The sequence below is a fragment of the Strongylocentrotus purpuratus genome, unplaced genomic scaffold (assembly GCF_000002235.5).
Source record: "Strongylocentrotus purpuratus isolate Spur 01 unplaced genomic scaffold, Spur_5.0 spur5_contig_834, whole genome shotgun sequence".
Taxonomy (NCBI): Eukaryota; Metazoa; Echinodermata; class Echinoidea; order Camarodonta; family Strongylocentrotidae; genus Strongylocentrotus; species Strongylocentrotus purpuratus.
This window is the reverse complement of record NW_022145540.1, coordinates 197463-216075: the sequence shown is the minus strand read 5'-3', so window position 1 is coordinate 216075 and position 18613 is coordinate 197463. Positions and strand designations below refer to the sequence as shown.

General features: G+C 37.3%; 2 protein-coding genes across 2 annotated transcripts; one reads left to right on the top strand and one right to left on the bottom strand.

Moving 5' to 3' along the window:
• The first annotated feature begins 1220 nt into the window (after positions 1-1220).
• Positions 1221-11308, top strand: LOC583876 (repressor of RNA polymerase III transcription MAF1 homolog). The gene is given in 7 exon segments (XM_783768.4): positions 1221-2247; positions 4249-4509; positions 5028-5198; positions 5653-5672; positions 5675-5771; positions 6401-6541; positions 8387-11308. Coding segments are annotated over 7 exon segments (792 nt in total). The 5' UTR covers positions 1221-2164; the 3' UTR covers positions 8406-11308.
• Positions 11309-11633: 325 nt separating this feature from the next.
• On the bottom strand, positions 11634-17567 carry LOC583860 (prefoldin subunit 4). The gene is made up of 4 exons (XM_011673626.2): positions 17436-17567; positions 15780-15884; positions 14126-14193; positions 11634-13314 (listed from the first exon to the last, which is right to left on the bottom strand). Exons 1-4 carry the CDS (start codon positions 17469-17471, stop codon positions 13113-13115), a joined length of 411 nt encoding a protein of 136 aa, XP_011671928.2. The 5' UTR covers positions 17472-17567; the 3' UTR covers positions 11634-13112.
• Between the last annotated feature and the right edge of the window lie 1046 nt (positions 17568-18613).

Genomic DNA, 18613 nt, shown 5'->3' with positions numbered 1-18613 from the left:
CCCCCCCCCGATCTACACCTTGTTGGCGGGAAAAATCGCAACTGATTTCCCAATTCCCCTACCTTTCTTCTTTCTCTTCTTTTCCCTTTCTCTTCTTTCCTCTTCCCCTTTCCCTTCCCTTCTTTCCCTCCTTTTTTTAAGGTTTGCTGGGGGGGGGGGGGGCAGGGGAGGCAAGGGCCTTTCGGCCCCCCGAACCACACGATGTTGGCGGGATTAACCGCAACTGATCTCCCCTTCTTTTCTTCTTCCTCTTTTTGTTCCCTTTTAGCTCTCCTCTTTTCCCTTTCCCTTCCTTCTCTCTTTTTTTATAGCGAGGCGGGGGGGGGGGGGGGGGGGGGAGGCAAGGGCTTTCCCCCCTCCATTCCACAACTTGTTGGCAGGAAAATTGCAACTGATATTCCCCTTGTTTTCCTTAATTTCTTCTTTCTCTTTTTTCCTTCCCTGCAGTATCTCCTCTTCTCCTTTTTTCTTTCCCTTTCCTTCCTTCTCTCTTATTGTTTTGACCGGGGGCGGGGGGGGAGGGGGGGGGGGGGGGGACAGGGAGGCAACAGCCTAGGAGGAAAGGCACTTCAGCCCCCCCCCCCGATCTCCTTTTCCCCCCCTCCCCCGATCTCCTCCCCCCCCCCCTCATTTTTCTTCCTCTCTTAATTTTCTTTCCCTTTCTCTCCTCTTTCCCTTTTCTTTCTTTTCCTTCTCTCTCTCTCTCTCTCTCTCTATTTCTTTTTTGCCGGGGGGGGGGGGGGGGCTCTGAGGCCCGCTCGCCCCCCCCCCCCACCTGGATCCGCGCCTTTTACTACTTCTCTCTCCCCTTCCCCTCCCCCACCCCCTCCAAACCCGCCTGTGGTGTATTTTCGTCCATCAAGACTAAAGTGATCCTGTAAATAACATTCCGATGGGATCATCGGCAGCGGTGGACACCTTTCCTTTCCTTTCCCCTGACGTCATTGTACTTTACCTCCGTAAGTATTATACAAACTAAATACCCACAATTCCTTTTTAGATATGTAAATTATATGATATGTTTTATATAAATTATCAAAAATACACATCATTGAAAAATCTTTTTTTATTTAGATCATAAGCGGTTCTAGGATATAAATTGATCTTAAATTTAATGGAAAAAACAAATTGCAACAATACTATTTTACTTTCTACTGAATCATGGGAAGGATACCTCTTTACGATTTAGGTAATAATTGACAAGTCCGTCATCATTGTACTATACGGCTGCTTATCAGCTGCGCATTAATAATAAAGGAAGTTGATTGGGATTCAAACTGGAATAAAACAGGAGACTTCACCTTTGGAAACGTTCTATTTTTCCAAGATTTTGCGTCCGAATCGAATTTCATATATCATTCATTGAATACTTATATCCTGAAGTATATAACTGAGTCCTTTTGAGCGTCATTCGTTGAGCTGAAAGCCTGAAATCGGGATTTTGATGGTTCTTCTGTTGTGGGATCGTCGACGTCGTTTTAGCGGGTCAAAGTACAGAGTACCGTTTGTTTCCTTCCGTAATCCAATTCCAATGGCTTGTTGTGGTGAAGGCGATTGGAAATCATTATCGAACGCTCAAAGTGCTGTTGTTTTTAGACTGAGTCATCAAATACCGAGTCATCACTGTGAAAAGCACTGTAAATTTAACATTAGTTCAAATCTCTGTTTACCGAGTTTAGCTTGAAATTGTGAATTAGCTAGAGCCGGGTTTACACTGTCACTGCACTGCAGCCTCAGTCAACACAACACAGCTCAGCTCAGCTCAGCAGCACAGAACTTATTTGGTTGAGCAAAAGTGTTCAGTGAAGTAAGAGAAAAGTTTTAACAAATTGTAAAGCAGTACTATTTAAGCGTCTAATAGTGTGCTTCACCAACATTTACTTCTGCTAAGAGCATTCAATTTAAATCAAGTAATATCACATTTGGGAGTTATACAATTTAAGCTGGATCAACAACTTGTTCTGAACCGGGTATCGTTCATGACGCGTGACGTGGACTCCAATTTCTACAGTCTACATCAACATCAACAAGAGTCGGTGCCAAGTCTAAGAACAGGCTGTGTAGTGCAGTGAGAAAGTGCAAACAAAATCTCTTGACGCAGTGAAATCACCTTGCTCAGTCGCTCCTCAGCTCACTTGAAAGTTGAAACTGAATTGAAGCCAAGATGAAGCTACTTGAGAATCCCAAATTGGAAGCCATCAGTGAAGCTCTTGCCATGGAAATGGGAGAATGCAGAATCCTTGGAAAGTATGTTTACTTTACCTTTACCTTTACCGCTAATACTGGAAGAATGCTGAGACAGCAGTCGAGTTTCCAGGTCTATCTTCTTGTACTCATACTCTTTAATAATAATTCTCATTATAGGGTCTATACAAGTCAGGGAGGCAGAGGGGCAAGAGGTTGCTTCTTGACTGGACAATGTACCATGTATGGTGGTGTGACCAAAGTTCGCGCGTGACCAAAGTTCGCGTACTAACACTAAAAGCGCTTATAACAGGAGAACGATACGCGATGCCTGTGTGGGACTGAGACAACGAAATCTTTGAGCACCGTCGACAACTCCAAAGGTCAAAATGCGGCATAAAAATGTGAATAAGCTAGCTTTTTCACGCTTTTTATCATGACAAATTGTGTTTTTTTTTTACATGAAAATCAGTTTATTAGAGGGATCGACTCCGAAAAATAATGATAAAATTCCAATTTCTTACGCGAAAAACGGAACCTGCGCGCCTGCTTCCACCGTATCTGTGTTTGTGAATTTCAATGAATCTATGGTTCGTAAGAATACAAATTTAAAAGGGGAAAGAGGAGAGACAAAGAGAGAAAAGAGCGAGAACTCGTGTATGGCTGACATATAAAATGGAGACACATGATAATTTTTTCAAACAAACAAATGACATGCAGATAGGGACTACATTGACATTAACACATAAACATTGAAAAATATTGTCTTTTATTTGCAAAATTTAACAAGGGTATTTTTATCGGGCAATATTTCAATGATAGAGAGAAATTATTATATTTTTCAAAGTTTCAATATAAAGTTCGGCTTCTGATTGAAACTATACGTAACTTTTTGGAATGTTTACATATATAAAGCCCATCACAAGAGGGCAGTAAATATCATGCGCGAACTTAGGTCACACTTTTTGACGGACGTCGGTAGTGGTAAGGCTTCCGATATTCTCGTCTTATCATTGATTTGAAGTAAATAAAGCCTTGGAATGTTATATAATCTGATTATATGATAAATTACGAATCTTATGACGTATGGAACATGATATATGTTGATCTGGATTTTTTGAAATATGCAAGAAAAGAAAAATATCCGCGAACTTTGGTCACCCCTTCATACAATGTCCCAGGAGCAAAGAAATGTTTAAACATTTATTTTTTAATTACTTACTTTACTTTACTTTACTTTATACTTAAATCCATCGATGTTGGTAGGACAGAGCCTGTTCATCGATCGATTGAATTCCTTTGCATCAATACTTCTGTTTGTTGTGGTTTTGTGTCGAGGTGGGTGTGTGTGATTGAGGTGTCATATGAAAGGGCAGATACTCAACTTTCTAGAAATATGATTTTCTCTTAGGAATTCAGATATCGTCCGCCAAATGACTTTTTGTTTTCCTCTCTTCAAATTTATTTTAATCCTCATGCGTGAAATATGCATTATTATGAGTTGCATCAAATGAAAGAAGAGGATCTAAGCTTTCCAAATGTATGTGTCATTTATCAATTATAATTGTGATTAATGATAAAACATCGATAATTCTCGGTTTTGTTTTATCTGGGATGCACTGTATAATGTTTGTGGAACCTTTTCCTAAGGAAGCAAGCAAAAAAATTGTGTGCATTTTGTAAAACTACCCTGTACAGGTAATAAGAGCATTATTTCGCCTTTGTTTTGATGAAGCACTTTGCTGAGTTTGCTCTTTGTTAGTTTGTTTTAATACTCTTCTGAATTTCTTTTCACTGATTAATGTAGGCCTAACTGGTATACATTAGTGTTGAGCCTTCGATTATTCCGTGAAAAGACTGATTCCCTTTAAAGAAAATCAAATAGGTTTCCCTGGATTGCTTTTGTACAATTTTTGTAAAAAAATCTTTGTTACATCTTAAATTGGAGATTTTTTTTTTATAGAGTAACTGCAAGTTTTATCTTATAAAAGGTCATCTAAAGTTCTAAACATCTACAGTATGTAATGATCATACATTCACTGAACTTTGGTAATTTTACTTCAGGGTGGAAAGCTACTCCTGCAAGATGGCCGGTCAGGACAAACGTCTCTTCAAGCTATTGAGCCAGGAGAACGGTCATTCTCCAAGCGAGTTACAGGCCCTGTCACCTCCACAGAGCGCACTGACGGTCCAGCATCCAAACATTGTCAGTCGCAGCAGCGGGGATGAAGCTGGTGGACCCCTGTGCCATACTTGCAGCAGGAAAATGATCTTCTACCTCATCTCGACGCTCAATGCCGCATTTCACCCTGATTACGATTTTAGGTAAATGCTCCCGAAAGAAATTTGTGAGAATTGCTTAATATTGAAAGATTAAAATCAATGAATAATGAATACTTACAGTAGGTACATGTTATTTGTGTTCAGGAACAATGTTTAACAATTTCTTTTCTTTATAAATATAGGCAATAAAGTAGCCTTTGCTGCCCTTCCACTGGCAAAATTCCCTTAGCCCCATACTTGTCTTAACGTTGGGATTATGGGATATGGAGGTCTTAATAGCCCCACCGATAGTATTTAACCTTGGAAAAAAGCAACCAGGGACTCTGCCCCCCTACATTCCTGGATCCGCCACTTTACAGGGCCAGGAAAACCGAGTCTGAAAAGCATAGAAGCAGATTGAATTTTAAAGTCTCTCTTTGTGTACTAAATAGGTTTTATGAAGCATGAGATATTCCCCTTCAGAATTTGATTGTAGCTTACAATTAAATGATACATGTATGTGAAAGGAGAATCTATCTGACTTCATACATCTATAAATGACATTGTCTTTTCATCAATAGTGATGCCAAGAGTGACGAGTTTAGTCGAGAGCCAAGCTTGGACTGGACTGTGAATGCAGTCGATGGCAATCTGTTCTCTGCAGGCGGGGAGCTGTACACTACTCAGATCAGGCCTAAGCTCTGGGCTGCCATCAATGATGAAATCAATGCTACAGAATGTGAGATCTACAGGTACAAAACCTTCCAAGTTTACTTTAAAAGGGCAGGGTAGTAGAATCCAGCCCCACTTGTGTTTGTTTGCATACATTTCCATATATTAATGAACTTTATGAGTTATCAGCCTGCATGTACTTGTAAACTGTTGAAATTTCAACCATCAGTTTCAGTGCAGTGTTGAAAATCGATAAATTGGCCAAAATAGACATTTGAATTTCCCTCCTTGTATTCTACATATTTCATAATTTTATGATTAATTGATTAGCAATAACTCTGAAACAGTTATTTATGGGCTCATTTATTGTGAGATGCTGTATCTACATGCCAAGCTCAATAGTTTTTATTAGTGTGTGGTCAAGATTCAAGGGGAAAAGATATGTTAAAGTATTTTAGTTGAAGAATATTTTGAAGAATTTAACATAAGACGTATATTTTCATGTCCATTTTATTTTTCTATTGATTTCAACAGCTACAGTCCAGATCTGTCCTCAGACCCTTTGGAGAAGAGGGAGTCTTGTGGTCATTCAACTACTTCTTCTACAACAAGAAACTGAAAAGGATTCTCTTTTTCACCTGCCGAGCCACAAGGTATTTAACTAAACTATCATGCTGAAATCATGACAAATTTAGAATTTGTTAACGGTGTTCTAAGTAACCAAATGAATAATTCCCAGTTAACATACTTATTGATATTATTTGTAAAATAAAGTTTCTTCTGCTTTCCCCTTTTAAAACAATTTGCCAATGAAATAAAGGAAATTTGGTGTACCTTAAGTGGTGGCAGACATTAAAACTACCCCCAAGTCTCAAAAGCTACTCCATTTCTGTACATGACATCACGTCACATATGTAATAACATGCTGCATTTAGCCATGATCTTCTACTGTCATGTTGATTTCTTTGGATTTGTGTGATTGGCCAAAGTAACTTCTTCCAAACTATTTGTGATGTGTGGCAGTATATGAAGAGAAATATTTTTAAAAGTTGTGTGAAATACATCAATCTTTTTGTCCCTTATTCCAAATGAAGAAGAAATAAACTTGCAAGGTGAATTCAGATTTTAGGGATGGATTTTGGAGTGGTGTTTTGTGAGTAGCTGTTGGTAACATGTTAATCTTCCTGTTTTCTAGTACTCTAATACTGTTTGTCATATATTCCCCCCTCCCCCCCCCCCCTCTCTCTCTCTCTCTCTCTCTCTCTACTTTTCTTCACTGAAGGAGGGACCTTTGCCACGATTCTGGCCTGGGCCATGACCTGTCCTTGAATGTGGACGATGATGATCTGATGATGGAATCGGATGGAGAGAGCCAGCAGGATCTAGATTACTATGCAGAGGGAGAACCTCTTTACTGTGGAAGGTAAACAAAAACAAATGAAACATACAAACAAACAGATTGTTCACAGCTTGTAGTACAGTATAGGCCCTGTTTCACTGACCGAGCCATCAGTAACATGTAACAGGATTTAAACAAATATAAACTGATGAAATCATTGCTTGAGAATTGCTGTACACACATTTTTTAAAGAATTGTGTCGGTTGTTATCAATCATGTTTCATTTAATGAAACATGGACCCCCATTGTTCTTTCGATTTTAAATAGAAACCGTCCAGTGAATTCAGAAATAGGCAGAGCTGCCAACTAGTACGGATTTTCCGTAATTGGTACGGAAATTAACGACCATTACGGAATGTTGTCTCAAATTACGGATTTTTTTTTTTTTTTTTTTTTTTTTTTTAATGAATTAAATATGATTTATCGTAGCGAGTGCTGTGAATAGGAGCCATTTTTCATGATAAACTGTGTTGTGATGACCTGAAATTCAATACTTAACATCTTTGTGTGAGTAAAATCACCAAAAATTTCAGATAATCATGCGTCCGCGCAGTGTTGGCGTGTCGTTTTTTTAGATTCATAGCGCCGCATAAGAAATTACTGATTTATACCCCAAATTACTGATTTTGAGCCTTGTGATTACTGATTTTCTGTTCTGGAGGTTGGCAGCTCTGAATAGGGTATGGCCTGAATTTACTTCACTCATGTAGTACAGCGAACCCAGCATAGTTCTTACCTGACCCAGTTAACCTATTATTAGCCAGCAATGCTATGGCCTGTACCCTGTGTGTTAATGAAGGACATCCTGTCTGTGTCATGTGGGTTGGGTCAGCACAAGAACTAATTTGATAAACATGAGGATGAGTGTGACCCGTAAATGAGGGAGGATGGAGGAGATGAGCCAAGTACAGTCGAGTCTGTATTAGCAAATGCCTGTATTGAAAGACCAGTCAGTAAAAGCACATTAAAATGTGTACGGTGAAACCTGTATATAAAGACCACTCAAGGGGGACAAGAAATGTGGTTATATAGGCAGGTGGTCTTTAAGGACAGGTTCCTTTGATACAACACTATTCACAGGAAACAAACATTGTGGTCTTCAGAGCCAGATGGTCACTGAAGCAGGCTTCACTGTATTTAATGAAACCTGTAATTAAAGACCACTTGTTTACAAAAACAACTTCTCTCGACTCTCTTGAGCCATCTTTTTTAATATGTACTTTGTTTCACTGGATTATTACTTCTGCTCAGTGCTCAGAATGAGTGGGAATTGTTGAGTGGATATTACTAAGAGATAACGGGCATTTAATCCATGGACCCATTAGAAATATGAAAAAATACATACTTCAATGCAGTCATTAGATTCCAGGGCATTTCAACATGAACCCTCCTCACAAACTACAGTTCCCCTCTCGTGCCCTTTTTGCTGCTACAGTATAATTTGCCCTTTGACTGCCCAAAGTAACATATTATTTCCTTACCGTTAAACGGAAATGCAATTAAAAATTAGTTAACCCTGATCAAAAGTTATCATGGAAATGTAGTTTTCCAGTGATTGTACAAAGTCATGCAGCTCATAACCTATTTCATAGGTTATAGAACAGTCTGGTAATTCAGATCTTGTGGATAGGTCTGTTTTAAATCTTGTTTTGATCTAATTATCACATATGTCTACATGTAACTGACATATTATAAGCCAGTGACAACTGTGCCCAAGATGTATGTGTCAGCGGTCTGTTGAAACTCGAAATGGAGTCTGACCAAACTCAAGCCATGAGTAACAAATTGAAACTAGAAAAGAATGAAATGAATGTTATTTATTAACTGTTTTTTGTTTTTCTCCCCCATTGTTTGTTTTTGTTTATGCAGAGGGATGGAAGTATTCTAGAGCAGCAGTGATAGAAGTATCTTTACTTGATGGACTGCGGCAAAGTGTTAACCAGGCTTGGGCTTCTTTTCTCATCGTATACTAGTATTCATTCCAAAGTGGATTAACAGAAAAAATAGTAATCAAGCTACTCGACCCAACTACCACTTTTCAATGTAAAAACATCTCAGTCCTCTCTGTCAGGCTTTGTATCCCTACAGGCCTGCACTACTATTATTCATTTCAAGAAATGGTTAACTGGTTTGCATTTGATTGTGAACAGCTCTTCAAAGATCAAAAGCTAGAAGTGTCGTTGATTGTAGCAATGCACTTATTAACCATAATTGCTTATGTTATTTGGGTGTATTTCAGAATTGAAAGAAATAGTTCAAGGGATTATTATAGCATAGGAATGTGTGCTAATGGTTTTGAGGAGTTGATTCTACGAGAAGTGGTTTTTCTTTTTCATATTTCTATGTTCCTGAGATGGTAGCCATGGCACAATGCACTTTCTCTTTGAGCTTCATTTATGCTTTGCAATCTACATGTATAGCGCTTGTATAAATAACTGAAAAAGGATTACAGCATATATCAAATACATTGGATGCTATTGTAGCAATGCCATAGCTTCATTGCGGGTATTTTTTGCCCAAAAGCCAAAACTGTAATCTTTCTTTCTTACGATTTGAAATCAAGGTCTGCTTCTTACGTGTCTGGTTGAACATTTTTAGTAATGTGGAAAGAATTGTTTTAATGAGCACATATTAGTACATCTGAAATAAACCTGCACACTAATTTTGAAGTTTATGATCGTGGCATCCTATGAAAGCCCAGCAAAGGCAGATACCGGTGCTGTTCAAGACCTCATCAGCAGCAGCAGTGATTTGATTTGATGGTATCAATGCCTGATTTGATTTGATGGCATAGGTGCCTGATTTGATTTGATGGTATCAATGCCTGACTTGATTTGATGGCATCGGTGCCTGATTTGATTTGATGGTATCAATGCCTGATTTGATTTGATGGCATCGGGGCTTGATTTGATTTGATTTGATGGTGTCATTGCCTGATTTGATTTGACGGCATCAATGCCTGATTTGATTTGATATGTTTCAGGAACATAGGAATGTAGGTTTGAGTTATGAAGACTGATTCTGCTGGGTTACAGGAAATTGTAAATGATTAAATAATACAAGAATATAGAGAGATATATATTTATTCTTTTGATACTTTGTTCATGTATAGAATTTGGATGTTTTGTACATAATTTCAGAAAGTGTTCCTCTGTTGTTGTCATTTTTAATACTGTAGATGTGGCTTGTATATAATTGTTATACCTGTGGTTTACACTTTGTGATTTGTTTTGTATTTTTGTACCAACTTAGCGATTTTGCACCACTGACTGCTCTACCATTAGACTGTATTTATTATTGCTTTTAAAATTGGGTTGCCTGCTTATGCTCACTCGTGTACCCGATGTGCATAATTTAGATTTGATGTGCTTTACATGTATTTCCATATTTTGCTGGAAACCTTTAAGTTGCTGTGGTGCTATGATGAACATTACGTTTTTGCTTGTGTGAGATATATTAAGATCGACAAAGTTAGTCTACACATTGATGCATCTAAAACACCGGTTTCAAACTGTCCATTGTTTGCCTCTATAGAAATGCTGTATAAATGTCTGATAGATAATTTCTACTTAACATTTCAACACAGAATTACATGCATCTTGGGGGACCTCTCATGATAGACATTTACTCTCCATAATATATTTTGAGTAGTGCATCAAGGGTGAAGGCACTTGGGAGAAAAACAGAAATTAGTGATATTTTTGTTAACGACAAACATGAAAGTTATCTGTCACAATCCACTGACAAAACTGTCAATTTGAAATTTGCATAGCTGTAGTGATCTCATATTCCAAAAATTCTTTACTTATTATTGGTCCAATTTTATTTCAAATTTTTGCCATTCTGTTTCTCTAATTTTTCTGCTTTCATTCAAATGAACTTACTACAAGGGTTGGATTGCCCTTTAAGATACATTACCACACAGGGCTAATAGAGTGTGATAGACTATGCAGTCAAAGACCTTACAGCTTAGGCACTCTGTTATGCATTACAACTTAAAGTACATAACATGGGTATACATGTGTTGAGAAAGCAATCAAACCAAGTCAACCCTAGATATATTAGAGCATTGTGTGTCAGTCAGTGTTTTGTTTCATGAAATTGTGATTTAGGAAGTGGATTCACTATGCAGAAACTTGTAAGAAAGTTTTTTTTTAAAGAATTGATTAAAACTTGTGAAATATGGATATTATGGATCAGCCCCATTCAGAGCTTTTTATGCAACCTGCTCTGGATTCTTGCCAAATGTCCAAACATAATTTTCCCTGTCAAAAGAATATTTTACTTACGGTATTCCACGACACCAGTGCCACTTTTCCTAATGTAACCAAATCTAAAGCATACATCTTTGTGAAGTGCCTCAATACAAGGACAATCATGCATTTTGCATTCCGTCTATTGAAATACAATTATTCATCACAGCCGTATGAAATATTAATATTGAGGCACTTAATAAAGACATGCATTAAATTTTGTTACATTATATAGTCTAATTGATTTTATCAATAAGTTTTACTTGCTTTGATGGTAAAAAAAAAATCAAAAGGTCTAATAAAACAATTCTTTAAGATTGTGATTTAAAAAAATTCAGTAATTTGGTCGTTTAATTGCACTTACGTCAAGCTCTTTACTGTGTATATATATGTAGATATGCACTATTGCACCGAGTATGTGTTAAAAACTCATTTTTGTAAAAAGAGGACTGTTCGACACAAGTACATTTTGTTAATTTTAATGTAGTTGATGTGATAGGAAGAAAAAGGGAGAAAAAAATTGTTTTATGCAAGTAAATATCTTGTTTTTGTCTTTTGCCTTTTGTGTCGAGTTTCTACAATGAGTAGGCAGAGAGAGAAACAAACAGAAAGAGTGGAAGAGAATGGGATAGAAATGAGCAGTGAGAGAGGAGAAAGGGAGATGAATTAAAAAGATGAAATACATGTCCAGAGGCAGTACAAGAGACACACGAAGGATGTTCGGAAAAGAAGAGATACATTTCAAACAAATGAGAGAGATGCAAACAGACCACCGGGAATTGATATAGGTGAGAGAAAAGACTAAAATCTTGAAAAACTGACATAAAAACTTGGTGCAATCATAGAGAAATACAGACAGGACTTTTTTTAATTTATCCACATTTATTAACAAAACTGTACAAAGCATTTGCACAAGTTAGACAATTTCATTTTCTCAAACGTACTTGGTTATAAGCCATCTCCGTTTGCAGAAACAAAGCATACCGGAATTCATTGCAGTCTAAATGTTACTACTGGTAACAACTCATTTTCCATCCGACAAAACTCTGCTTTTATAAAAGTGAGAAGGGAATAACCGGCCTCAACCATGAGTTGGTCTGTATGGGTAGTTCTATGATGTCCAGTCCAGATATCAAAATTGAAAAGGATCTGTACATGTAGATGCTCAAAGTAGAAAGTATTATTCATCAAATCCAACTCCTTAAAGATCACATTTTATAAATGGATATGTGTTTCCCGTTATTCACCGTGAAAAATATTGTCATGGGAATGGAGAGTATTATTAACATGTGTTTTGATACCATAATTCATATTTTTGGATGTTCTATCAATAAAATTATAGATGACCTATAAATATGTGTCAAAACAGTGGTCACATGCTTGTATGACAGACTTCTATTGGACACCCCTTTGTTATGTCATTCTGTACATTTCAAATGAAAATGATTTATATCCACTAATGTATCATTTTTTGCTATTGCCATAATGTAAAGTGGTTGAACAATAGCATAAGATAGTTCTACTTTTAGCATTGATCATTAGCTAGCCCGCAGTTTTACCACAATATGATAGGACTTTTAAATATTTTTATGATATTTCAAAGCAACATCATTATCCCGTTGAAAGAACAGATATACATCTTTCTTCTCAATTTGGATGGACAAAAAAAAAAAGGGTATACTGTACATGTATGGGTAGCAAGGAGATTTCCTTGGTTGCAGCCAAACAGAAGAGGGGCATATTAACTGTTGCCATGTTGCAGGCACTTTCACTAAACACAGCAAAGAGAAATGTGACTCAGAAGCTGCTACTCACAAACTTTAGTAATGGAAATGTCAAATGTGCAATCAAGGAATGTCGGTCATCTAGGTTTTTACGAGCCTCTACTTTCTACAGGCTCATTCACAGCCATTCCACTATTCCAAGTACCATACATACACTTGTACATGTAATATGGCAGATATAGTCCGGTACAAACATTTAGCACTGATAAAATTCTGAATTTCAAAAGATGAACTTTTACAGAAGTTAATACCCTGTACCTGAGACTGAAAGTACCAATTTAATTTACATCATCTTCTTCCTTGTTAACAAGTTTAACACCCCTCCCCATCCCTCAGATATATATATATGGACACACCATAATTATTTATCAAAGCACTCGCACTATAGTTTTAATATATAAGAAGTTACTACCGGTATGTCACATGTACCTTGCAAAACATCTAAACTTTGCTGTTCAGAATGATTCATGCAAGCTCAGCAAATCATACAAAAACACACAAATATGTCACATTTCAGCTTCAAAAGTCAAAACTGTCCAAAAGTCGTATGATCCTTCATCAATCTTCATCCATCTCCAAATTGATATTCTTTCCAAATTTGGCGTATAGCTGTGCCTTGAGGTCTCCTAGTTCTCCCTTAAGGCCGTCACCCTGGGCCTCCAGGGCAGCTATCCCCTCCTCCATCCTTGTCTTGGCATTCTCCACCGACTGCTGGGCATCCTCAAGACTCTGGTGAAAGAACACCTCCCCAATCTGATACGTGATGCAGAGAGTCAAGGTCAAAACATAGAAATTGTGTGTGTGTGTACTGGGTTTTTACAGACGTGTATCAATCAGATATGATTATTTACGTCTGGGTACCAACCTTTAAACGTCACCATCCAAAAGACGTGAGTCAGTTTCGAACCTGAATAAGTTTGTAACTTCCATTGTTAGCTGGATTACTTGTCTTGTGTATTCTTTTTACAAGAGCCATTTTTTCTAAACATTGTCTGAGAACTAACCATTTGAATAAAAGTGGTAATGATTAACTTAAGAAATAAGCTTAACAGAAAACTAGCGACAACAATAACAACCCCCAAAATAGGAGAAGAAAACAACATAAATTCAAAACAGCTCAAGACTTTCCAAAACCAACCATTTGCACGCAAGTATCAAGGTAGCCGAAAATTTAAAAACTAAAAAAACTAAAATATAACAAATTTGAAACAGCTGAAGACGGTTCAAGTTCTAGTAATCCTCATAAAATGTAATCCCTGTTATATTGATATTTTTCCACAATTTCTCACAGAGCAAAGTCTTAAGGTCATAAAGGAGCTGGACCCCTCCCCCCAACCCCCACCCCCCCCCCCCCAAGAAAAAAAAAAATTCCATATTATATTTATTTATTATTTATAGTTTAAAAAGAAAATGTAAAGTGACTGTTATTTGCAAATAGCCAAAAGAGTAATGCCTAAAATCATCTGTCTACATCAGAAAGAAAAAAAAAACCTGCATTATTTTTCAGGCTTAATTCGTTTGAAATTACCAATACTTTTTACAAGAGTAAGACAAAAGTGGTGAAAGGATATGGTATGAAGTCATCTTCGTCTCCCAGGACTAATTCATCGGCTGCATCCTCCAGGTTTTGAAGATCTTTCTACAATAATCAATTAAGAGAGGAAACAAAATTAAAAATACTATTCAACAATATAACAGACACGATACTTCATGTTTGAAAGAGAGAGAGAGAGATGGATTGGAGAGGGAGAGGGAGGGAGAGAGAGAGAGAGAGGGAGGGAGGGAGGGAGGGAGGGAGGGAGGGGGAGAGAAAGAGAGAGAGAGAGAGGGAGAGAGAGAGAGAGAGAGAGAGCCTGACAGGCATACAAACACAGACTGAGACATACATACATGTACACAAAGAGAGAAATGTTTGTTACTTATGAGCAAGGAAACAGATTGTAGGAAGCTACATTTTGAATACAAACTATGGCAAAAAATATTTTTTAAAGGCACCCAATGTAATATCCTAATATCTTCATTTATAAGAAAAACACACTCTGGCTTACAATCCTTGTTCATGATAATCAGGGGCTCGTTCCTAGAAACCAACGACAAGACAGTCATCCGCCAACTACGGAGATGTCTCTGATCTTCCTAAACCATTTCACGAAGAGCTTACTAGATAGATATCTCATGAGATCGATACTATCGGAGAGAAGAGGAGCCACGACTTAGCCTTAGTCGCAATACCACCGGATTATTACAAAAGTAATATTAGGGAAAATGCAATTATTTAAATGAATTAGTAATAAAAAGGATTGAAAATGATACCAAGAAATAAGAGATGCAATATACTTCCAAATTTGTGTAGTTTATACAACAGAAGTACTTGTAAAGTATAATTGTGAGTATTTCATTACATGACCGGTGAATCAGTATTGTTCTTGAGATGGGTACCCCCCAGATATTTTCATTTGATAGTTTATAAAAATACACCAATATATTATTTTTAGAAAAATATGATGCAATGAAATTTGTGTTCAATGTTTTAGGTGTCAGTTGAATAATCAAATGACAAAACTTCAACATTCTAAATGTTAAAACACATGTTTTAAACTATTCATTTTACACATTTGAAGATAGAATTTATCTCGAAAGCAATATGGGTCTGAAAACTAAAGAATACACTTCGAACTATGGCTTGCCTGTCGTGGTAGATTATACTTCCCTTCAAGGATTTTACAATATCGAAATAAACGTGTATAATCAGTTTATAACAGTGGAAAAAGCCTGGGATATAGTCATGGCATATTTTCAAAAGATTTTCTGATATAAAGAAATGATAACTTCCTGTTTAAGTGAATGTGTAGAAAGATCATAGCTGGAGGATTTATTGTCCTTTCTTGCTAGCCATAGTCTACCCAATAAATGACATGTGATGGTGCTGCCCATCGACTAAATAGTTATGACAGAGATATGACGGTGTTGAAGGCGTCATAACTCCTTAGTCAGGAAGATGTCCTTGATGTTACCAAAGAGGGCTTCGTGAAACACGTAGCGGACAAGTTGCTCACTAACGCTGATTTAGTCAAGAAGTTAGACTTATGACGGTTTCTAGGAACGGGCCCCAGGCAAGTATTTAATATGCCCTGTTCAAAAATTTTCATCCAAACTTTAGTTGGAATAAAAAAAGATCTTTAGGCATATGATATACATGTTTGTGTCATGGCAATTCCCAATTACCTTTTTGTTTGTGATTTCATCCTGAATTTCTCCAAGTTTATTGCTTTTCCTTGCAAACTTGTTGATCTTCTGTTGATCTTCAAGTGTGACATTCACATCATCATCCTGCAAATATAAAAATTATATTACATGAAGTAAATGTAGGTTTATGGAAATCAAGGCAAAGGCGACTTGGTAATGATATATTTGTAAGCTATTTTTCTTGGGTTCGGATATCATTCCTTACAGGGCTAACAGGGTTACAGGCTTCTAGAGAACAATAAAACCATGGTAATTTCTTTCTGACGCACGCTAGGATTTGTATAAACTGTTATAGGCTTTATCTAAGTTACATCCTCATGCTAAAATTTGAGATAGAGATCATGGAGAATGGAGATACACTTTATTATCTAATTCATGAGGTTGGTCCCTAGCCCTGTCGAATGATTAAATCTAATGATGACGATAAATTGATGGTGGTGGAGAAGATCAAAAGTAAGTACATGCAGTAGAAATATATGTTTATATCTTACTTACTAACCATGTTAACAAGTAATAGAGTAAAGGAGCCGGTTTTCGGCCACTTAAGACAAAATCCTATTTTTTGGACCCTTTACTTCCTATTTATTATCGTTTTTGGTTCAAATCATAAAGCAAATATTATTATTATTTAAACAAAACAAGAATCCCAGAAAAAAAATCACGAATTATATTCATTTCAATTTTCACTGTTTCGGAGTCAGTTTTCGGCATAGCGTACCAGTTTTCGGCCGCATGTACAAAGTCAATAGGAAGCGCGCGCGCACGCGCCGTGCGTTTCCGCGCTTATCTATAGCACTAGCGGGCGGAGCAGATATCCCACGCCCGAGCTCCCCGGAGCTCGCCAGGCCGAAAACTAGTACTGCGTTGATCGGATATTGGAATCTGAATTAGACAGAGATATCGTGTGTGCGTTGCGGTGTGCGGCTGCATTGATTTAATACATGCGATGAGATACTTTTGAGCTTGCGACTAGCACAAAATCGGGCTCTAAATCTGAAAAATACTTGAAACAGAGCTCATTTTATGGCACCCATATTTCTTACAGACACGCGTAAGATACTCGATTTTTCAGATTCGGGTAGCGGGACCGCCGATTACATCGCTAAAATGTGATATTTTAGGATATATTTTTCATTGCAAATGTGGTTCTTCAGTGACACTGGCATGGTATGGTATGTGTGTGGGCGATGTGCATGTGTTATGCTATTATGCCATGTATTTTAGAGGGATTTTACCTTGCACCGACCAATCGGCCGAAAACTGGAGCTGGCCGATTACCGGCTCCTTTACTCTATTAACATGATTAATGGTAACAACATTGTGATTGTTGAACTTGGTTGGTTCATGAAGAAAACTGCCTAATTTTTGTATGAAATTTTACTTATTAATTAAAATTTATATTCTTTCTACTTCCCGTATTTTGATAAAAGGTCATCTTAGGTAATAAAACCGCTCAGCTCATCCATCCAATAAATTCAAGAAGACCACATTTCACAAACAAAATGATAAACGTATGGGACTGTTCCGACATTATTAGATCTAACTTAGAGTTCTACCTATTTTGCATTTCTGCAACCGTCAATACATATCAAATCATTTTTTAAATTGGTAATAGATAATTGTGAATATACTTACACCACCACCCGTTGCTTTCTTCATTGACAAAGCCATAACTCAATCCTTGTTAGAAAAACAAATTTCACACCTAAAAAAGTCAGCTCTTCTTCTTTTCTTCTTTTTCACCAACAGATGGCTCCCTTCAGAAATTCATTCACGATATGTGCGGTCGTAAAAAATCCGAGTTGGATCTATTGCTCTTGTGTTATAAAGCTATAAAAAATTCTTCGACATACGACAGTGAAGCGCTATCCTCGTATTGAATAACTTATGGCTCTACATGAGTCATATTTTGACCCTAGAGTTTGGGCCAAGATCAATGGGAATTTCCGCTAGGCAGCGAATATAAATGCAGATTAGACTCGACTGCGCCACAACGCGTACTGCACTGTGAATGCCTTGAAATTGTGACGGACTCAAGCTACTAATCGAAAGAAGAAGAAGAGGAAAAATATCCATATTTCATCTATTTGAACTAAATCTGATAATGTGAGTTTTTAAGACTCTTTGCATGTTTTTTGGTTGATTTTAAACAGAAATTACAGAGACAAACTTGTGAAACGGTCGGAGGTTCGTGCAAATTCGTAACGTGTGGCTGTGAGTGTGAGTTGTTGCATTTGTGACTGCTTGCTGAATCATTTGTGTAAATGAATGAATGGAATCATTTCGAGTCTTTTTCGACTGTGTTGAACTGAGTGAAGATCATCTGTCTTTGCTGATACATAGGTTACTTATAGGCCTAGGGATTTCTGTAGTCATACTCAGATCATCTTAGTGGAATTTAGGGCATTTAATTCTGAAAACGAGTCTAGTGTCTTACTCTTAGTGACTGTGCACTGTGTTAATCTCTGAAAAATGAATTGGCATGAGAATTGATAATCAGTGGTGCTAGTCCGAGAATAAGGATCGTCCTCATAAACGAGAATCGTCATTGTAGACGCGCCTCCGCATAAATAATGATCGTCCGCATTTTCGGCTTTGCGCAAAACAGATTTTGCAATGATTTTCTTGATGCATTTTACATTGAATTTGTACAGAGACTCACGCTATGAGCGATAAATCCTCGGGAAGACGGTAAACCCATAAAGTAGACAGTAAACTGGGGTTAACTTATTTTCTTAAGCGGAATCTGTTTTTTTGCATCGCGTCACCAGCATGGGTTCAACTTCAAAAACCTGAAACCTGCAGAGCGCCAA

What these genes read in the sequence shown, in the direction of transcription:
- LOC583860 (XM_011673626.2), bottom strand. Translation starts at nt 17,471, where the DNA reads ATGGCTTTGTCAATGAAGAAAGCAACGGGTGGTGGT. An exon ending in AGAAAGCAACGGGTGGTGGT is followed by an intron (nt 15,885 to 17,435) that starts GTAAGTATATTC and finishes TTATATTTGCAG; the next exon opens with GATGATGATGTGAATGTCAC. An exon ending in ATGAAATCACAAACAAAAAG is followed by an intron (nt 14,194 to 15,779) that starts GTAATTGGGAAT and finishes TGATTATTGTAG; the next exon opens with AAAGATCTTCAAAACCTGGA.